This window comes from Tetrao urogallus (genome assembly GCF_951394365.1).
Source record: "Tetrao urogallus genome assembly, chromosome: 1".
NCBI lineage: Eukaryota > Metazoa > Chordata > Aves > Galliformes > Phasianidae > Tetrao > Tetrao urogallus.
The window spans coordinates 182,086,650-182,110,377 of NC_136813.1; the positions used below are offsets into that span (position 1 = coordinate 182,086,650).

Below are 23,728 nucleotides of genomic sequence, written 5' to 3' on the forward strand. Positions count from 1 at the left end.
AAATAATTTAGCACAGTATCTCAGAAAGTGTTCTGTGAAGTGGCAGAATAGGCACCAGCAAAACACCAGCAAATTATTCCATGTGTAGAATACAAGAAACACAAGTCACAGAATCATAGAACGGTTTGGGTTGGAAGGGACCTTTAACTTCCTAACATTAAATAGTCTAAGTCCATCTCTGTAGTATTTCAAATATCAGCAGTGAAAAATTTTACTGGATGAGATGATATATTCTCTATACAGCTCTTACACAATATTTTGGCTATTTGTTGAACTTGAAGATACACAAGTCTATAGGATATGATGAGATGAACTGAGGGTCCTGAGGGTACTGATAGATGAAATCACTAAGTCACTATCCATCATTCTTGAGAAGTCATGTCAATCTGGAGTCTGCCACTGACTGGAAAAGGGGAAACTTAACCCCCATTTTTATAAAGGTAAAAAAAAAAGAAAAAAAAAGACCTCGGAAACTAGAGTCCAGTCAGTCTCCCCTCTGTGCCCAGCACGACCATGGAGTAGATCATCCTGCAACCTATACTAAGACACAAGGACAACAGCGAGGCAATTGCTGACAGCCCACACGGCTTCATTAAGGGCAAATCATGCCTGTCAAACTTACAACATTACAATATTAGAAGATAATGGAAGAGCAACTGAAGTAACCTGCTTGGACCTGTACATAGCACTGTGCAGCATGGCATTCTTGTTTCTAAATTGGAGGACATATATTTGATGGATGGACCACTTGTAAGATAAGGATCTGGTTGAATGGCCACAGTCCAAGAGTTGCAGTCTGTGGCTTAATGTCGAGCGGAGACTGGTGATAAGTGGGTTCAAGAATTGGTGGTATTGGGGCTGGTACTGCTCAATGTCTTTCTTCGTGGGATCTTAAATATCATCAAGTTCCAGCCATAATGCCATGGACTTGGGACACCTCATCCTGCTTCTTTGGGAATCTGTTCCATTGCCTCATCACCTTTTTAGGAAAAAAAATTCTTCCTAACATCTAATCTAAATGTACCCTCTTTTAATGGATACCAGTTTAGATATTTTAAAAAATCTTATGGCTCTTAAGTACCTTCCATTTTATTTTCTTTCCTCTGGCTGCCATGGCTATGCAATAATAAAAGAGCTAGTTTAAACTGTTCTCTAGGACTGCCACACCTTGTGTGGTGACTGACAACACTGGGATTTTAGCCTTTTGCTTCATTTTCAACCTAAGGCGTGGAATGATCATTCCGAAACTCCGTGTCATATCTTATCCTTCACTTCATTTGAGCCTGCCAGAACTTCCATTCTCTGGGTGCAACTTATCATTACCCAAGTAATGTCAGATTATTATACATTCATAAACATTCTTCTGACATTACACTGATTCTTTTGTAGTTTGGATGACAAACACTTCATCAGTCAGAAGCGTGAAGCAAATATGACCAGCACAGTGTCAGATCATGACACTGGTTGGGAAGAAGACTGAATTAATTCTCTGCAGACACAATAACAACAGTAGTAAAATCTGAATGTCTGACAAGTAGGTTGCTGTTTGACTGAGCATCTTTTTATCACTATTGTCATGATATTTGCAAAAATCTTTGATTTCATTATAGTGTTCATCAGAACAGGTTTTTCAGGTGCAAGATGCCTCATCCAGATCAGTGAATGGCAGAAACCTAACTCAGAACAACCAGAAGTCCAGAAACTGCATTAGGAGTGGGAAACCCAGCACTAACTCTAGAGTTGGCCATTTCAATAGCTGAGTACAGATTACTTCTGTCATTGCTGTTTTGCAAGTAGTAGGATTTCTCATTTAAATGTAGCCACCCAGGCTCCTGTATATCTCTAGGCTGAACTAAACATCCTAGGTTGTAAAGGTAGTACCTAAAAGGAGTACCTCAAACATCTATGCTCTGTTAATCTTTCTCCCTTCTATCAAGAAAGAATAAATAGCTCTAGCAAAAACTAAGACATTTAGATGCATCATTTACTATACGATCCATTTCTCATTAGATACTATTGTGTGCTGACAGTACTTGATCTGGGATTAAGGACTCAGATGTCATCTTAAGATGGCCAAACACCTCACCCTAAAGTTGGTTTTGTGTTGGGTTTTAGGATGAGGATAAGTGACAAAAATCAGAAAGAAAAATCACATTTTACAACGCAAGATAACAAGAAGACAATTATGCATATGGACCAGTCTGTCTATGTACAAAAGTCCAAGGGAACTTTGGCCTGTGAATGAAAAACTGAATCCTACTTATAAAACTCTACACATGCATAGATTATTATCTCAACAGTGGTCTGAAAAATCAGAATCAAGGCATAAAGATCTCTGCATCTACAGACATTGCTTATTGGCCTGATAAACACAGGTTTATTTCCTTTGATTCATCTTAGATCTGCTACTCTTTTGCCTAGCAGTCCTAGGTATTAGAGCAGCCCTTTGCCTGGCCAGCACTCTGATCACTTTGGCAGTTAATAAGATGTAGAGTTGTTGAGTATTTGTGAAAAAAGTATCAATGTCTTAGATGTCCTAATAGCCTTATATTTAATAAAAAAATCTCCATTTGTAAGTGAGACATTTAGAATAGAATTTACTTTCTAAACGAACTAAAATAACAAACATATTGCCCTAGTTGCTTCTTTCTAAGAACCAGATAAAATCAACAAAAACAAACCAAAACAAAACAAAAAAAACCCACGAAAATTAACACATTCTATTTTCCCCCACTGTTCAAAGATACAGATGATAAATGCAAGTACATTCTAGAGGCAGCTAAGGCTCTGACAGTTGACAGAGAAAATGACTGCAGTAACAGAGCCTGTGGGAGCTACACACCCCAACAAAAGCAACACAACATGTATGTACAGAGCTGCTTTCTACAATCCCCAAAGTCCTCAATCAGTGTGACTGAACAACAAAACCCTGCTTATGAAACCATGAGCACCAACACAGGCACTGCTTGTTCTGCTGGCCACACCTACAGGAATCACTTTGTGGGGGGTGAGGAGGGGGAGGAAAGAGGTTGTACTCCAGTGCTTGTGTGTTTGGTTTTTTAACAGAGCACATGCCAGCAGCTGCCTAGTCATTGTTTTGATCACACAGAATTTGCCTGGGAGATGCCAGTCAGTGGTGGACAATGCAAGGAGAAGAGCAGGTAGACATCTCCCCTTGATCCATCTAGAACTGAAACACTGCACCAGAAATTACTCCTGAGCAATGGTAGGTTAAGTGGCACCTTTCAAGTAACTGCAAAGAATGCTCTTCCTAATGATTTCCACAATACACATCACACACCAAATCCTGCCTTTGCCTCTGTCGCGCTGGAAGTATCCTGGCAACAGAGCCAGTGCTGATGTTTTATGTAAGGATTTCTGGGCTTCACCCATTTATGCTGAGCTGTACAGGAAAGGCACTAAGTGCCAGGGCATTGCCAGCAGATGTGGGGAAGGGATGAGCGAGGCTCAAACAGCAATGTGACAGGAACTCCAGGGTGTCGTGTTGCAGCCCTCTGGTGTGCAGAATGAGGCCCACTCCCACCACACCACTACCTGCCAGCCCATTGGACACAGAGATGGATTTGGCACTTCCACATAATGTTAGTCAGCTACTACAGAAAAGCAAGTGACAAATACATCTGTGGTGGAAGGATAACCAATTCAATACACTTTACAATGCAGAAGGAGAAGAAAAGAACACATAGAATCTGCAGTATGAAAATCCTTTTTGCAGTGCTTAGGAAATTAGGTAGTGGATTTATTGTTTCAGATGCCCACATGTTTATAGAACTCCTTATCTTCTTGTATGTGTGGCTGTCATTACAGACTTCTATTTCAATCATTTATTCCTGAATTTCTAAGTTAACCAAGAATCATTCACAGTTATGTATTTCTCAGAGATATAAATGTCTGAATTCTTTAATTTCCTACTTGAAGAAAAAGTAATTTCTTACATATTATTTCAGAATCAAAAGGATAAAGTACTTTGAAATGCTGACTCGCTGCAGTATTGAAAGGGAAGCTGACTGGGAAAAGCCTGGGCTTCTCTCACTCAGGATACCAGTCTGTATCTTCAGCCTCTTTTTTCTGAAGAATTATAATCCAAAAGGTAAAACAACAGTTGCCTTTAGACATCTGAAACCCTTATCAGCTTTATGCAGCATCTGAAATGTTGCTGGAAAGGGTCCTTCTTGATAGTGTTGCCTGCTAAGTTTCATCAGCACTGTCACAAATTTATTAATGTGATGACAGCTTTACTCTTACATTGCAAAGATTTAATAACAATTTATAAATGTTCCCCTTATAATAACCTAGTTAACTCTGCAGTGAATATCAGCTTCTGAGAACAAAGAAACCTGAAGCACCGAGACAGGATTAATTTGATCAAATTGCAGTTCTCTAGACTCCTTCTATGGTCAATAAAGAGAAAAAGGTGCTTGGGTTTGGTTTCCTAACATACAAATCTAAAACAAATCATCAGAACTGCAATCATTTTCCCTTCAGACTGTAGAGTGGTTTCAGGGCGATGAGCTCAGAGGAAGACCTGACTGTAGCTGAGGTGAGTCTCCAAAATGGAGGTGAGGCATTTTGTTTAATGTTTGACAGGGATTCTTTCACTCAGAATTCCTGGCTTCCAGTTATGCAAGACTTACTTGAGCATACATATTCTCACTGTAGGAGATAACTGGGGAATTTGTGAATAAAAGAAATGCACTGCAAAGTAAGAAGTAAGAACAGACCTGGTGTTACTGTCACATCATTTCCATTGACCACAGGTCTTTCTTCCTCTTCTTCCTCGGGTGGTTCAATACCTGTCTTCTCCATATTGCTCACAGACTTATTCCTCTTACGTTTGCCTTCAGCCCCAGGAGTGGCACCTGGAAGGATCTGGTCAGTTACATTTACCAATAATGGAGCTGGTTCTGCTGGAGGCTTTGGTGTGCCGTAATAGTTGTCTGGAAAGACAAAAGAAATTAAAACACACAAATTAACAGAGGTGAATCTGCTACTTCTCTTTCTCTTGGTTTAGATTAATGGCATTTTCTGCTGTAGGATCCAGTTCATGAGATAATATGAGTTCTAAAAGTTTTCCACCAAGTTAAAACCTTAATTTTCATGAAATAGCGTTTTTTTGATGCCAACACTGGTGAAAAAATCATGCTCATAAATTCATACTTCTTGGAAGTTTAACAGGGTAAATTAATATTTCTCTCACCCGAATACCTAAGAAACAGGCAACATATCAGAGCTGTTTTCTCATTTCAAGCTACTAGTTAAGACAAATTAACATTTATGCCACAATACAAGAGTTTGTATCAAAAGGAGCATCAAAAGGACCACAAATATACTGATTACTCACCAAATTACATCATTTTCATACCTCCTAAAATTATATTACCTGCTTGGAAAGCAAATAATTATTCAGTGATACAGAGATTTGCAGTTTCCAGTAATACCTGCACTATCTCATTTTTCATATTTGTCAAAATTTTGCTATTCATGAGCAAACCTTCTTGTAATAGTTAATGCTAATGTATTTTCAAAGAAAGATGAAACTTTATGCTTTGAGGCTTAAAATTATCAGAGTACTAAGAAACTCTGAGAAGATTTAAGGTGGCTGACAGATTACTCTCTATTTGTCTCATGAAATTTCTGGCAACTTCTGAATCATCCACTTTCTGTCAGAAGGATCATTAGATTGGGTGGACTACGGTGTGATCTTATCTATCTATATGGGTTTGATTGCATTTTTAGCATGTCTAGTCTCAAAAATGATAGCTCAAATGTGTATGGTTAAAAACAAAATATTAACATAATTAAATAAAAGAATGTTGAAAAATATTAGTGAGTCCTTTGAGGAAGAGAATATAAAGAATAAAAAAAGACATAAAGACATACTATTTATATAAAGTTATTTTTTGTCATCTAAAATTTACCTTGAAGGGCAGTGCACGTGCCTTATCACTAGATTTTCCACAGTTAATAGGGGAAACTAAATATACTGCCTAGCTCTGAGATACTTTTCCAAAGGAAACAACACCTACCTAAGGAAGGTGCTGAATGTGTTTCTAGACCACAATTTAGAACTTCAATCAAATAATAACTTAACTTGCAAGAATGATTTCATCTACATTAGGAGTGTAAAACAGACACAGAACTGCATTAATCTGTGCAGTAAAGCATCGTAAGAGGTACTTTGCAGGTAGAGTAAATATTATTTCTGGCATTCCTGTATGTTCCCAATGAATTACAGTGTTCAGCCACATGACCACTTCAATACAGGTAAGTAACTGAGCAGACTTACAAGTACTGAATACTTTGAATTTTCACAGTGTTTTAGCAAAATATTATTCATAACAGCTGTTTCTGTAATTGTAATACACTACAGGAGCTTAGCGTGTTAAATGGCCCTCATGCTCACTGGCTTAGGGCTGAATGAAAAACTGACCTGTTGAAGATTTTTTTGTGATCTTATGAGATGGCAGCAAGTATAATATGGAACCCAGATGTCAGTGAGGAGTGAGCTGTGCCTTCACATGGCTAGTTGTTGTCTGTCCTCCCATGCTCTAGTTTCTCTGATTAAGGGAGCTAAAGAAGGGAAGTGGGACTTTGGGTCTAAAAGAGGAAGGGAAATATACATTGTTGCGCTTGCAAAACCATATCTCCAAAAAATGCCAAAATCAGACCTGGTCACTATCAGACTTCCAAGCTCTGAAGGTCCAATTACTGTCCTGTTTGGGGTATTTTGAGAATACCTGAAAACTGGTGGTCATAGCACAACTAAATTGAAAACCTAGTTTTCTACTTGTGTAAGAACAATAATGTCTTTGTTGGTAAGAAGCACTTCTGAAACAGTACATATTTTGAAAAAAAAAAAAAAAAAAAGTTTGTCAAATCTAGAAAATCCCTCTGTAACCTAAACCCTTTTACCAGTCTGAAAGTCAAAGTGCTGCCATAAGCTTTAAAAAACTTGTCCACCAATTTCATAAATATCAGCTCAGAAATCTAAAGGTTATAGGTCTGATGTGATACAAACTGAAATTAAAAGTGTGGTGCCTTGGTTTTTATCCTCTTGTTCTTAGTTCTGCCATTGTCAAATGAAAGCTGCTGCAGTAGTAATTAGCACTAATGCTAATATTCGGAATGGTAGATAAGAGGATTAAGAATAAAAGACATTTTAACTCAAGGGTATGCTCATTCTATTTTTGGGTATTAAACACTTCATTTTGACTGACTGAATGTACGCATCACTGGGAGACAGACAAAAGTCATAACAAAAAAAGTCCATGAATATGATATATTGCAGAATTGTAGCTGTTGTAAAGGAACCTCTAGAGATCCTCTAGTCCAGCCCCTTGCTAAAGCAGGCTCCCAAGAAAGTAGCTTACACTGCTTCAACCCAGGTGGGTTTTGAATATCACTAGAGAAGACTCCACAACCACTCTGGGCAGCCTGTCACCCTCACAGTAAAGGAGTTTGTCCTGATGTTTGTATGGAACTTCCTATGTTCCAGTCTGTGCCCATTGTTCTGTAGCTGGGTACCACTGAAGAGCCTTGCCCCATCCACTTGACTCCTGCACATTAGGTATTTATAAGCACTGGTCCCTTCTTAGTCTTCTCTTCTCTAGGCTGGACAGTCCCAGAAACACTGGACATTTAACATCAGAATCCAAAATAGATTCCGCTCTTTCAGTTTCTAACTGAAAATCTAATGCAATTTCCAACTTATGCACTCTGACATAAGACTGTATATTCTATGGTCAACCAACCATTGATTTAAAACTGAGTTTTGGACTATTATTTGTATCTATATCAAACGCATTCATAAGTAGTGCTAATAAAAATTACATAGTGGACCACATATCTTGACATAATCAGTTTATCTTAAAAATAATGAAAAAATCCATGGAGTTCCAAAGGAAAAAATATATAGAGGATGAGGACTAGGCATTTCAGTGAAAGAACAATGCTGTATTAAAAGAAAAAATAGAATCTTTGTCAATTATAACCTGCATTAAAAAAAAAGAAAGTGTATCTTGGCCTTGAAATTCCTCAGCTAAGCCTTTGAGCCTTTGAGCTTACCACAAGAGGGCTTGCTATGGAATTCCCAACCTCAGTGGTAATGTGCTAGGCAAGTCAGTGAAGACAAAACATTATAATGATGGCATTTCCTCTCATATAGCCTAAGCAAATGTCGTATCTGGGCATAATGCAGAGACTAAATTTTTAAACAACATAACCTTTGCTCCAATGGTGTTTGGAAAAGCTATGATAAAAGCAGTTCTTTTATCTTGCCTGAGATAGATTCAAATTGATGCTGTTGAAATACTCATAATAAGGCACTGCAGTTCAGCTTCCTGCATGTACAAAAAGCACACCAAAGAAGTAATTTCAATTGTGTTCACTTTAAAAAAGCCAATGAATTAATAAAAAAAATAAATAAATAAAGCTTACTGAAAGAGAAAACAGATGTTATGCTTATTGGTGGTAAAAAAAACACGTAGAAGCTTAGGAAAAAGGAATGGAGCACAAAAGAGAAAACACCTTTCCAGTATTACGTAAAACTCTATAGTACCTTCCCTTTTGAATGCTGCCTGCTGTTCCTGTCCTTGCCTCTCAAAAATTACATGGGGGAACTAAAGAAGGGCAATTAAAGCTTGGAACTGCTTAAATTGATTTGGAGCTTTCAGCTTGGAAAACAGACAATGAAGGGGGATATGGCAGATATGTATAAAATCAGGAGAAACCTGGGAAAGTGCCTAGAAAATAAATGAATGGATGCCTGGCTTCTCACTGCATGGGAACAAGAGGATGGCCAATGAAATTAACAGATTTAAAATGAGCAAAGGAAATGTGGGTTTGTTTTTTTTTTTCCTTCATAGTGTGAGGGAATAGTGGCATTCACTGCCAGATGCAGCCAGTATCACAGAAACAGTCAAAAAGCAACAATACAAAGACAAAGAAGAAAGAATTATGCAAGTCTATTAAATGTATTAAGAAACCCAGAATCAAGTGTTCCATACAACAGAGATTGCTGAAGTGGAGATGTATCTCTGCATGCCCTCCCTGTTCTTATATTACTGGCTTTAACATCTACTAAGGGGTTGTAGGAGACGGGTGCAGGGTACAGTTCCCTTTGGTTTGGCTCAGTACTGCTGCCCTCTTCCTCAGGTATCTCCTGGCTGCACTCAGAAAATGTGTGCATGCTCCCTGCAATCCCAGCACGAAGGCAGGAGGTCAGCTGAAGACAGCAGCACTAAAGCTAAGCTCTTTGCATGAGACCTGGCCAAAAACCTTCATACAGACAGGCAGTGCAAAGTGAGTATTTAATTGCAGAAATGCCACCCTGCTTAATCTATCTCACTGCTGTGCCTGCTTGTCTCAGTGCTCCTATTTCCAAGTGCAGCTGAACACTGGAGATGGTCTAACCTAACCTACCTGACTTTGTTGCTGAAATGGCCTGGAAGCCACAGTTACAGCTTCCGAGTGTTCCCTGCCACTCCTAAGCTGTATGAAAAGGTCTCCCTGATCTGCCAAGAGTCAGATAAAATTACTGAGGAGGTTTGCCCTGGTGACAGAGAACAGATCAGGAAATCAAGAGGAGCACAAAAGACAAAAAATGAAGAGGCTAACACCGTTGTATTTTTTCTTAACCTGAGCTCACCTATCTCAGGAAGTAGTACAACTTTTATCGATAAAGTATTTGATGATGAAGCAATAGATCTGAACTTGTTTCCTCAGAAATGGTAAGCCCTTTGGGAAAGAAAAAATATTTTTTGGTGTAAGTACGGAAGCAGAAGAGTCATCACGCTTAAGAGATAACACTGCTCAGATCTAGCAATGTTCCCTATACTGATATGAAAACATCAAATACGTGGCACAGGGCGGGACATTCCACTTTTATTCCTTCTGCAGGGAGCGAAAGAAGGGAAGTGAGGGAAAGGAGGGCTTTCTGCCAGATCTGAATCTCCATCTTCACAGAATCGTAGAATCATTTGAGTTGAAAAGGACTTTTGAAGGTCAATCTAGTCCAACTCCCCTGCAATGATCATGGACATCTACAGCTAGATCAGGGTGCTCAGAGCCCCATCCAGCCTGAAGTACCTGGTCCAGCCTGAAACAATCAGGTTTTGTAGGAATGGCAATATTTCAAAAGTTCCCAGAGCTTCACTGGTCTCCTTTAACAAACAAAAATTCTAGTCTAAAAATGTGTTACAAAATAATAAAGATGTTGCTGAGGAACTAGGAGATGATAGCAAGAATGAATAATCGCACATGAGATGTGCCAGAGCCAAAAGCTTTTAATATGAATATTTCCAACTCAGATCTGGGACTCAGATTCTAAGCCCAGAATGAGATACACGTTTCTTTTCACACTTATTTTCAGAGTTGGATGAAACAATATCCGGCAACAAATACACCCCAACTTCTGCTTGCTAAGCCCTCTCATTTAGATTGATTTGTCTGTACTGTTTACATAGCTTTCAGTTGCTGAAGTATCAGTCAAAATTGTGTGAGTCAGCCATAACAAAATGTAAAAGACAAATCTTGTTTTTCAGTTATTAGAACAGTAACTGCAAATGCTAAATCTCCTCATATTTCTTATATGCCCACCAACTATTGATACTAAATTAAGAGGAAAGTAGCATGAAGTCCAATTATTGATATAAGGTGTACATTTGATATTTGATCACACACTGATCACAAATACGCATGAAAAACAAGTCATTGAAGTTGTACACAGAGTTTGTGTAAGCAAAATTGGATAAACATCTATTTAAAATAATAAATGAGAAGGTTCAATTATTTGTTTCAAAGGTGATTACTGCATTTGTTAATTTCTTGAGGCCCATTGCATACATCAAGAAGCAGCTTTCAAATTATTATTTACATAGCTCCAAAAGTAATGCCTCCTCATTATCTCTATGGAAACAACAGCTACAAAGAGTACAATAAGCCTGCTAAATAGAGCAAATTCTCAACTGCGAAACACTGTTATTCATCACAGTCACCACCATTAGCTATGCATTTTCACCAGCTATGAACAATATCCTGCATAATGCACTCATAAAAATCTTCATTAGTGGAGGTGACCCACTGCCACTGTCACCACTGCTGAAATGCACCATCCACTGCCTCACTGTGCCCACATCCACTGTTTGATCTCCACAAATGTTCAGCAAGTGTCAATGAATGTCAATGGGTGCCATTCTATCTGCATGGAGGCAGTGACACACTTCCGCTTCATAGCACTTCCACATCAGATATCCCTCTGCTGCCATCTGTAACACAGCAACAAAATCTAAAGGAATGTTGGTGAGAAGGTTCAACTCCTACTGCCATACCACCAACATCCACCGCTGATGTCATAGTGCAACATAACAGAATAGGAGGCATTACTTTGGGAGCAGTCCTCACGTAATAAAGATGCCTTAACATCATCTAAGTGATAGTAAAAAGCTAACAAAAATGACATTTAAAAAAAATATGAACAATACAACATAACAATGAAAAGAGATCTAAAAACTGTATCTCCATCTGTAGTGGCCCATAGAATGTAAGCCCTGGGACAGTAGGATTCAGTCTTCTCTAAACTGCAGAGAATTGAGCATTCTTTGGATGCAATTTTAAGTGCATGTTTTTGGCAAGCTCCAGAAGACAGAAGAAATGAAAAGCTGTGACTTTAATATTATGTAGAGTAGCCCCAACACACTGGCAGCATAATCAGCAGGGAAAGATTATCAGCAGCTTGTGGTCTCATAAACTTTGCAATAAATGTTCAGTATAAACGAGGTGAATGAGTTGCAGACACCTTCTTTTTAGGTTATGACATCTGTGTACAACAGATTTTGAATATTTCTTAAATGAGGGCTTCATGGACCTTATGAACTCTGTGTAGGCCTCCAGGGGCCAACCATGTGACATTACCATGCCCTCACTTCACTGCTCTGTCAGATCCACACACTGCTTTACCAGGGAAGTAGACAGGATTGATTCGGTTTTGTAAATACTTGTGGTTCAATCAATCAGCACATTCACATGATATTATTTTATTCTATTTTTTCTAGTTACCTATGCATGCCATCTAGACCATTCTTTAGGATGCCATAAAACTTGCTCTGCAGTGCAAATGTAGAATAATTTAAAACTGTTGAAGCTTTCTCTTGAAATTCTTGCAACCACCTTATAAGATTCCCGAAGAGGAAAACAGTACATAGACATTGTTAAAATATAATTAGTGATGTATTTTAACAAAATTCAAGACAATTATCACCTCCTTGAGGAAGTCTTACAAACTTCTTTTCACCTACTCACCCTGAGTAATTTATTTTGACAGCTGACTAGACTATAATTAGGGCTTTTTTAATCACCACTGTAAGGTTGAGTGAGTGGATTTTTGTTCTTGGGTTCATACATTTTCATGATGGTTTTGCAGTGCTGTTTGATGGATCAAAGTTGCCTGGTGTTCGTGCTAAAGTGGGATTCAAAAATAAAACCTTCTAAACTGTTCTCATTTTAGATTCTCAATTATATTATTTTTGCTCAAGATGATTGTGATATTGAGAGGTCAGAAAAAGTAGACCTCTCAAAATTTAAGAAAACAAAAATTATTATTAAGTGTTCTCTGATTACATTTTTGAACACATCTCTAAACTTCTTCACTGTTCTTGCTTTACAGTTAAACTTCGCAGCTAACCTTCAGTTTCTATATGTTCAGCCAGTGACTGAAGATTCCAGAGAAGTCTTTCCCTACTTTTTCCAGCTAAGCTTTTGAATCCAGGTTGTTTAGTTTTCTGGCCCTTGCTGATACATTAACATCTGAGTTAAAAATTAAAAGTAAAATTTATTTACTTTTGGTGTTGTGTCAGAATTAGTAATACATGATACATGGAAATAATTCCCTACTTGTTGGATATACAGAACCTCAGGACTACTTTTTATAAAATCTGTTTTTCATCCTTGCTATTTTCTTACTGTTTTGGGATTTTGCTAGGGCCAACGCTACCCTAAAGGAATAGTGGGCATGGCGTTAATGGAGTGACAGCTGCACTAGACGATGTTAGAGGTCTTTTCCAACCACAATGATTCTATGGCTTCAGGATCTTCCAGAAATCTCAGGGTTCTGCTACAACAGACAGGCAGTGTTAAGAAAATGTTGTTCTTACATCACCAATGCATTCCCTACAAATGCTTGAACCAGCTCACCAGCTGTTTTCCAGAGACAGGGAGATTTTGGATGACTTGTGTTGCTGTGACTCTTCCCCAGGCAGCATTCTCATTTAGGTTGGTCTCTGCAGCTTCTGCTAACAGACATTAGGCAGATATGCTAAATTCTGTGTCAACTAATGACATTTTAATAACTGGCTTCAGGATTGTCTATTCATCTACATTAAAATTAAATCACTAATTATAGCTGCGGATTTTTGCCCAAGAGTGTTCTGGCCGCCAGTGAATGCAATAGCAGAGGAAGTTTCTAAATTCACAAATACAGGAGCAGATAGCCAGGCTGTCAAACTTTCCAACATCACAGATGAGCTCATCTTCTCTTGCTCCAGGACCTCAGCTGTTCCCAGTAAGAACTATTTTTTTTCCAGACAGACTGGGAAAAGGCTGTTGAAGTAAGAATATATGAGATTGTTTCTGTTTCCTAATCAGGTGTTTTTTTTTTCATGAAGAATATTAGTAGCAAATCAATTCTTATAAAACGGATGCAGTATGTTATATCTGTATAGGAGGTGGTCTGAATCAAATCAGATTTTCAGAAATTTTGAAGACATCCAAATTAAGACATACAGAATTAATATGCATTTAAAAATACACATTTTCCTTGGAGAAGTTACTTTGTGCTTCACTCTTTTTTGGAGATTTCAGACTCCAAACTTTTCTCTATCTTTGCTTCCATATTTCTTCCATTTTATATAGCTTTTTTTCTTTTAGCAATTTTTTCTTCTTAAGAAAGTACTAGAGTGGTTTTATCCTATAAATATTCAGCATTCCTCGTTTGTTACTGAATCTTTTAGCTATTAGCAGTCCCATATATGAATTTAGGCACATAACGTTATGTCTAGAAGTACAAGAATCAAGGAGAAAGAACAATTTCACTTTTAAAGAATAGATACTGCTTGAACTGTTTTCATCACTCCTTTAATTTCTTCCAAGTCCAAGCCAGGTGAATAAAAATAGCTCTCTTGAACACAAAATCTTTTGCCGTTGGGAAATAACTGTTCTCTCATCAGACCTTAGAATCCTGTGGATTGAAGGTGGAAATACATTTCAGATAAAGTAGCTATAAACTATCCTGTGTTAAATTCAGGTGGAGGTGGCTATGGGAAAGGAAGAGGCTTGCTCCACAAAGATTAAGGTCCTGACCTTCTTTCTCCAAGATATTCTTCAAGTCTGTATTTCCCTCTGAGCAGCAGAATAAATCAATTTTAAATAATGGCCTAGAAGGGAGATGATTGTTTATCAGATGCTGTGCTCACTGCACATCATCATACATCTCCCAGCTGCCAGGAAATATAAAGAGACCTTTAGCTCTCAAGTTTTGATTTTACACTGAGTGTAACAGAAGTGAAAGATTAAATAACATTCCTTAAAAGGCTACTGTAACTTATTTAAGGAACTTTACAAACATGAATCACAGAAGTATGAATGCAGAACACTGGAACAAGACTGTGCAACAATTCAGCTTGATAAATATATTAGTAACTATTTTACTGTATTTTATACATTTTAAATGAATCCCATCACCCGACCTCACCCTTCAAAGAATGACACTAAAGTTAATCTGAAACTTCCACCTTCTCATGAAAGAGATTGCTAAAAAATGTATTTTGTTGATGTCTCACAGTGCTGACTACCTTAACTGTCTTTTGACTGAAACAACATGCTAGAATAATTCTCCTCAAGTTGGACTAGTCCTGTATTTCCCTTTTTATAGGGAAATAATTTTACAGGCCTATTTTATAAGGATATATTTACAGTTTCACAGTAGCATTTTAATGGATTTATGGTCGGAAACCTGTTGATTTCGGTTCCCTTTTGACAACCTCAGTGAGGCGCTGTAGGCTGTTTGATATTTTCTTCAAACTTTCTTCTTCCAGAAAGAATATATCCCTGTAATTTTTGTATTCATTCATTTAAGCTGCTACAGGAAAACTCTGTCTTGTCAGTTACAGAGGTACCCAGGAAATCTTTGTCTTATTTGCCTAAGAAGGCATCTGCAGATTGTCCAAGATAGACTTCTTGCACACACAGATTAGAACCAAGCAAATTAATGTTAGGCTTTGATGTGATAGATATTTCCCAGTGTCATTTCATCACATGGTTAAAGAAGAACTAAGTAGGGAAGGAAGCAATCATGGATTGTTGGAGTGAGTCCAGAGGAGGGCTATGAGGATGCTCAGAGGGCTGGAGCACCTGTCCTGTGAAGGAAGGCTGAGGAGTTAGGCTTGTTCAGAAGTCTCTGGGGAGACTCCATTGTGGCCTTCCAGGAGCAAAAGGGGGCCAAGAGGATAGGGATAGGGACTTTTTATCAGGGAGTGTAGTAATAGGACCAAAGGTAACAGCTTTAAACTAAAGAGGTGAGATTTAGATTACATATGGAAGAAATTCTCCCTTTTGAGAGTCATAAAGCATAGTTTGCCCAGAGAAGCTTTGGATCCATGTGTGATCACGGAAGTTTCAGTGCCAGGTTGGGTGGGGCTCTGGACAACCTAATCTAGAAAGAGGTGTCCCTACCCATGGCAGAGCAGTTGGAAGTAGATGGTGCTTAAACATCCTTTCCAACCCCAACTATTCTATGATTCTATGATTTTCTAATGAATGAAGATGGCCCACTTGAGTCTTCTCATTCCTAAACTATATAATTGGGCCATTTCTAGGTTTTTCTTCGTTAAATACCTGAAATAATAAGATTCACAATGTCATTCTTCCCAACAGAATGGAGGATAACTTTCCATCAGGTACAGCACACTGAGGAGCGCAATGTGAGATCCTAAATAAACCCTTGTTGCTTCAGCTACGAGATCACCAGGAAACTGGCCTCAAGATTATCAAGAAAGTACCACAGCCACAAGAGTATGTGCTCTTTGTCATATGTCACAATTAATTTTACACATTATCTGGGCATGAATAAGATTGCTGTGGAGTGTAGTATCTAGGTGCTTCCCACTCATTTCTTGGCCATGATGGTATTCAGGCACAAATAGACACTATGGTCCCGAGGCCAAAGATCTCTGCGCACAAAGAACAGGAGAAATGCAGAAGTTGTCAGTGCAGACTAAGTTAATTGTTACTGGAGTCGATGGTCCAAATTTTGTACTTAATTTATGCTAGAAATCTACAAAGCAAATAGATTTTTCCCTAGTGAAAGCTGATAAGCAGTGGAAACAAGAGATGTTAAAACACAACCACACCGTTCAGTTTGTCTCTCTGAGACAACATCTAACAGTTGCCTGAAGGTGGTTAGACAAATAGTTAAAAACAGAGTAAACACGCTGTTGCTTACCAGGTTGACTGTTTAAAAATTTCAACTAAAGGGGGAGGGGAAAAAAAAAAAAAAGCAGCAGCTGAAAAATCTGTCCTGTATCTTTTTTTTGTTCTCTATCAAGGACAGCCAAATGTTTTTGATGTGTGGTCTGCACAGTCATTACAGATTGAAGCCAACATGCACAACTGTCCAAGTGTTTCTTATCTCTCTCTTTCCCATTGACACACTGTGTTGCCCTAGGCTACTTTTAGTTGGCTGTCCTTGTTTTGCTTGGTTGTTTCATTCCTGATCCTCAAATCCTGTTCTGGGGTAAAAGACTTTTCTACTTAGTCATGGATACCTCTTGACTCTGCCCTGTGAGCCAGTGAAGCAACAAAGGGAATTAAATGCAAAAACATCTGTCTCTGTCTGTCTTTAGCTTTTGAACACTGCAGCTGATAAAAATTCTCTGGTAATGCTCAGTCAGGTCCTACAAAAAAGGCAAAAGGTTATTCTTGAAAATAAAAACCACATCAGTTAGGTATATGTAAATTCTTTCTTTAAAATATGCATCTGCGAGAGAAGCAATCTTAAGATTTCTATAGTTTAAATACTGATGCAATTATAGACATTCCTGCTGTGAAAAAAATCATAATCTCAAATTCTAAGTATATCAAAAGGATGCTTGTTTCATTTATAGCAAAACCTATGTGGAAGATCTGTATTTACTAGAACCTTTATACTTTCACAAGACTACTCCCTTACAGATACAGATATCAAAGACCCAATCCTCTTTCCACATGAGCGCAACTCAAATACTTCCAGTGATGTTAATAGATTTACAGTGTTATGAAAACGATGCAAAGTTCAAGCGTTTAAGAAATGCAGTTCTGTGAAACAGAGGGTTGGTTGTTTTTTTTTTGTGATACTTGAGTGATTACTTGTGACAGAATTCACCATATTTACTCTTGTAAATGGCAAATAATTTCTCTTTACTTTTCATTCTGGAAAGAAAATGGCTCAGGAAGAGTCACAAAGTAATAACAACCTTGAACACTTACACAACGTTTCACATTTCAAACTGCTTCGGAAATATAAACCAATTAAGTTGTCTTTATGATTTATGCTAAGGGAGACAAGAAATATATAAACAAAGTCAAACTGAGATGCAGGGCTTCAGACTACAGCTCTATGAATTACAAATCACAGAAACAGCTTAGGGATGTAGAGCACAGGGGACTGGGCTAATGCTAGGAAGTGGAAGATAAAACCACGCAACAGACTGTGTAATAGCTAGTATGTTATAATTTAGTTGGTGGTATATGGTCATTTCTTTCCATATGCAAGAGAGAACACGTAAGTATGCTACTTGGCTAAATAAGCATTATCAGCTGTGTCTTTCATCACTACAAACATCTATCACTCATTAGCTCATTAATGACTTTCTGCAGAAATGTGATTTACAATGCAGTCACCCCTAGTAGTTCTGTCTAAATTGATAACCAAAGGGCAATTAAAATCAGTGCCCATACCAGACCATTAGGTGATTTAAGGAGGAATAGCTGTGCTACTGGTTCCTTTTAAAAGTACATTGTTAACATTAGGAGCATAAATGTTAATTAGAGTAATGACTTTATTCAGCAATTTCTTTTCTACAAGGCCATTTGGATCAGAATCCAGCTCCTCTGTTTGAAAGGGCAAGTTCTTTTTAATTAGGACAGCTACTCCATTGGCACCAGTTACAAATGTGGAAAGAGATAAAGGTCTAACCCACTAGGATTTTTCCATCTTTTTCTTTCTGTGTAGCATTCACTATTATTGAAAAAATCAGTTGTACGCAGAAAAAAAGCTATAAAGTCTTCATTCTTTTAATGTTAATGTACAACTTCTACAAACATTTTTTTTTGCAGCCCAGATATTCTCATATGGTCATTTTTGAGATACATTCTCCTCCTTGCATGCTTGAGTGGGCAGAGCAGGAGCTCCAGGTCATTGCTATTCCACTGGATGATCCCCCTAAGGCAGGGGTCTGTGCCAGAGTGAGACTAGTTAAGAAAAAGCTTCAAAGACTATTTAATTTCAAGCCTGGTCTGCTTTTGTGCATCTCTCACCCTTCAATCATGCTCTGACCCTGTCTACGCACAAGCATGCAACTGAGAGAGGACAGGCTGCTCTTGGCAACAGTAATGCCCAGTGCCTTGCCCAGTGCTGACCTGAGCTTCAAAGGAAGGGAGTTCTGATTTGAACATGGAAAAATGCACAGGAACAAAGACAGGAACAAAGAGATGTGACAGAAACATGTAGGGTGGGGAAAGAGAAGAAGAGAACACACCTCTGCCCTGAGAAGGCAGGAAACCTTTTTCTTCATCATTCTTGCCTGGACCGGAATAGCCTTACAAACTGTCTGAAGACCATTGCCACCTTTCCCTCTAAAGAGTCAGGATGCATTATTACAAAGCAGTCTGGCTTCTCACCAATTCAGTGCCTCTCAGTATTTCTTAACTCTGCCCTTTTAAGTGCATATGCTCTGGGCATATTCAGTTACAGCTATTAGTGCTAGAGGATAGGTTTCAGTCATCACTCTCATAAAGGTGTCAAACAAGTAATGGTCAGAAAAGAAGGGATGAGTCCATCAATGCATAACAGGATTTGTTTATAAAGGTACCATTTTTAATGGGTACTGGTGATACTGGAGTGAAAGACAAAGAACAGGCTAGTATTCATGATGGAGGGTACTGAAGAGACTTCATTTGCCAGAGCAGAAGGACGCAAAAGGAGACCTCAGAAAGGCTCTGAAGCACCCTGTTGCTGTGGAGAGAGGACCCATGGGTCACAACTCTGACTCTGAAAGAGTTAAGGATAAGGACTAGATATGGCTGGAGCTAGACACGTAGTCATCAGCTGACTGATGGGAACCAAGTCCTTCTGGACACAAGGACCCGGAAGAATCACTGATTCCAATCCCTAGCTCCATACAGGAACTCAAAAATCAGACCATGTGTCTGAGAGCACTGCTCAAACGCTCCTTGAACTCCAGCAGCTCCGCGCCGTGCCCACAGCCCTGGGCAGCCCGTTCCGCGCCCACCGCCCCCTGGTGCAGAGCCTTTCCCGCGCCCCTTTTCCCGCCCCTCCCCTGACGCAGCTCCATGCCGTTCCCTCGGGCCCTGTCGCTGTCACACAGAGCAGAGCTCAGCGCTGCCCCTCCGCTCCCTGTGAGGAGCTGCAGCCGCCATCACGCCTGCCCTCGGCTGCTCTGCTCTGGGCTGAGCAAACACAGGGACTTCAGACGCTCTTCTTTTGGTCCTCTAGTGCTGGTCTACAAACTTGTGGCCAAATTATGTGTGCAAAAGCATGATGTGTAGACCCCCACAGAAACCAGCAGGGTCTGTTCTCCACATCAGAAAATAAGGCAACTCATGCAGCCAGATGTGTGCAGGTGGACACACACACACATTCACACTTACACACGGTGCTTTGGCACACACAGAGTAGATTTCTCATGCACTCACGTGAGTAAAAGTGTTGAAAGCAGTTTTTAGTTTGTCCCTGACCTGGTCAGCATGTCAGTGGGAATATGCAGCTATACATTTAATTTATTTAATCCTATAATTGACAACAGAAATTAGTATTTATAACAACAGTGTAGTCTTTCTTCTTGCTTATGACCAGCTCTTATTCGGACTGTTTGACTTGTTCGTGCTAAGCACAACAGCCCAAAATAGTAGAAATAAGTTATCCATATGAAGTGGGCCAAATCCTGCTCAGTTCTGCTCCATGATGTTATTGAGGACAGTTGTTGCAGCCGAATTTGAACCAGCATGTCTAAACTGGAAAGCTTACTGCACTACAGATTTGCTGTGTTGAAGCTACAAGGGTCAGCACACTGACACAGTGAATGCAGGTAATAAGCCTGAGAGGGCACTTTACGCTTTTCAGCCAAAATGTATAGTAAATGAGAGGAATATGTAACTATTACAATGAAATAATTCAGTGGTGTAAGCCTTGCTTTATGTGGTTCACAGTGTCAGAAAATCAAAGGTTACAAAGGCATGGAGAATGTATAGGAATGAGATCCTCAGAAGAAAGGCAAGATGGTGATTACTGAGCAGGCTACAAGGAAAAACTTACAGAGCTACTGTCTGTTCTGATTTTTTAGCCGTGTGTCCCACATTAAAAGTGCCATTCAGAATGATCCGAAAACTTGCAGCTGTGCGCCATTAAAGTGCTATGTTAGCAGCTACTTCACTAGTAGCTCCCTACTACAAAGCTTTTGTATTTCCTTTGGAAACGCTGAATTTCTATGCACATTTTTTGTCCAGGAGAACTAAATTTACAGCTTTTACAGATGGCATTGACACTATATTCACTAACCTTGCTCAGCAAGACCTATTTCTGTGTAAAGTTCCCAAAATAGCTTTTGGACTGCAGCAGTGTCACAGGTTTGGAACAAAAAACCTGAGGCTAGTGGAAGTTGTACCTGACCCCCATTCCTCATCATTACCGTGTTACTGGAGCATCATTCTTATTGATAGTTCATGTGAGTGCTTCTAGCTGATTTTGTCTGAAGCAGACTGTAGGGCTGTCAAGTATAAACTACTCTGCTGGCAGATAAATAAGAACTATGAGAAGGAGAGGGGTAGGAGAAGGCAACTGAGCTGCCAAGGTGTACAGATCCTCCACCAGTGCATCTGCTTCCAGGGAGAATGTCTGTCAATGCCTCAGCAAAGCAGTGAAATCCATCTGTCATACTGACATAAGTAATTTAACTCAAACACTGCAAAATAAAAGATGCAAGTGTCTTTTAACCCATTAGGTCTTCTTGGGCTTTATCACTACTCTCACATACAAATCTTTCATATTCTTCCTCTAAGCCTTCTTTAAGTTTCTTGCAAAGTTTCAGTTAAAACTCAGTCATTGACTTTATTTGAAGAAACTGAGGTGTGGATTTCTGTGAGTATAGATATTTCTTTTACCCATATTTTATGACATATTTTATAAATCGCCACACTGATTAATCATCAGACTGTACATTTTAAGATCAGTGAAGGTCTAATTTTTTTAAGTTCTTTTTAAAAATATTTATCTTCTATTTAGACTTTTGGCTAGGAAATGTCTTCAGGGAAGATTTTTAGTGAAATCTAACTCATTTGCTATCTATGTATATGTCAGTCACTGAGAACATCAAATAGCAGGTTATACACACAGCCTCTTGTCATTTTCATCTCCCTTTTTTTTTTTAACCTCTCCAGACATAACTCGCATTAAATGGAACTGAAAAGTTAACATGCAGAACTATTTTCAAGGAGGAAAGCCAGCAGGTATTTCTCATTCAAACGATTACATTTTGATTTAATTTAAAAATAAAAATAAAAATTGTTGAACTGAAAACATTTTTTTTTTCGGGGAAAAGAAAAACAGTGAGATACTAACTGTTTTATCAAATCTGTCCCTAAGATAAAACCCTAGCACAGGAGGGAGACTGACTTTTTACGGGGGCAGATAGTCACAAGACAAAGTGGAACAATTTTAAACTAAAAGGTAAATATAGTTTAGATGTTAGGAGGAAATTTTTACTCAGAGAGCACTGAGGAGAGGCATAGCTGTGGATGCCCCATCCCTGGAGATGTTCAAAGATGTCGGATGGGGCCCTGGGCAGCCTGGCCTATTGGAAGGTACCAACAGCAGGGAATTCAGAACTGGATGATCTTCAACGTACCTTGCAATCCAAGCCATTGTATGATTCTTTATCTTTTCCCCCTAGTAATTGTTCTTTCTAACTCAATCAGATTACAGCTTCTTAGCTGTTTTATTGCTAAAAGGTAATAATTGAGTAAACCTTCTATCAATACCCATAGAACTAATAATTAGTATTTTATCTCCTATAGCATTTTCTAATACTTTCAAACTCCCTCACAAGCATTTGCCAATTCAGTCTCAGAGCATTGCTCTAAATTAAGAATTGTAGCAAATGTGTTATAAAATACACTTGAAATTAAGAACAATATTGTTCAAGATTTTTGCCCACTCATGCTTTGAAACACACAATTATTTCCTATACACAAAATGAACCCTTATTTTTAAAACACTGATACTTATTTAAGCTGACTGCAAGGGAAACAATTTGTGGCTAATGAAGCTCTTTACAGAATGGAGCAGAGAAAACCAGAGGGAGCTTTTTGCTGGATGAAGAGGCCAATGCGTTGCACAGTAACAATCTATCAGAAGCCTCTGGCACTGCTGTTGTGGTGGGGAGGTGCCACACTGATAATTCTATTTGGCATTATAAAAGCAGATAGTGCTCCAGTGTTCTTTGGGACATAGGATGCAGATTTTAATTGGACTTTTTACATTTATAGAATAAACAGACGGTATGTCCTTTTGAGAGTCTTGTTATGGAGTTGCTAAGCAGCCAAAATCTGATGTGCATGTGTCCCATGTGCTGTGCAGTACCTAAGCAGAGCACCCACATCATCTCTGGGTGCGTTTGTACCTGCACAGGCTCCCAGCACACAGCAGTGCTCCCAGATGCTGCCTGTATGCCACTGGACATGCCTGTGCCTCACTGTGCCTCGTGGGAGTAGCTCTTTAACCATGCCCTCCCACCTCTAGTGTCACACTGGCAGCAGCACGTTGGGAATGCCAAAACTATTATATGGCCCCATCTGCTGTGAGTGCTGAGAGTGCCAGAAATAGATTCACTCATGATGCTGTGCAACATAGCATCACAACTTCTGATCTGTGTTTGGAAAGAAAAAGGACTCCTATTATGGGACTGCTCCAGCTCTGACCTTGCCCAAGGTGTTTGCATTTGTCACTGCTGGGGATACACTGATGTGATGATGTACCTTCAAAGCAGGGCTCTGCAGAAGTTACTGCAATCTGAAATAAGCTACTTTTTCCCTCTAGAAATTATATTAGTTACTAAGAAGGGATAGCAACCAGGTTCTCAGATTGTAAAATAACATGGTACCTTTGTGGACACATCCTCCTGTGAACATCCTGAATTAATTGCTATTCAAATTATTGCCTGTCATTTAAGAAACAAATCCAGTCTTAACTTTAAAAATTTAATACACGGTAACCATATCTAATTACTTGCCTCCATTGCTAAAAACATGTGCTTTACGCCTAACTGAGCAGGTTCTAGTTACAACCAGTGGAGCTTATATGCTGGCTGTGAGACTGGAGAACTATCTATTACTTGATATCTATTTCTGCAAACACCATGGAAGTACTTGCAAAATGTGACAAAGT

At 38.9% G+C, this 23,728-nt stretch overlaps 1 protein-coding gene across 3 annotated transcripts in view; it reads right to left on the reverse strand.

The window, feature by feature from the left end:
- MAGI2 (membrane associated guanylate kinase, WW and PDZ domain containing 2) overlaps positions 1–23,728 on the reverse strand; it is a gene marked incomplete at both ends in the record, with an annotated part of 716,521 nt that overhangs the window by 236,985 nt on the left and 455,808 nt on the right. For all 3 annotated transcript variants that reach the window (XM_079534500.1, XM_079534499.1, XM_079534498.1), the window contains one exon: positions 4,743–4,958. In XM_079534500.1, coding sequence (XP_079390626.1) covers positions 4,743–4,958 — 216 coding nt within the window. The remainder of the gene's footprint in view (positions 1–4,742; positions 4,959–23,728) is intronic.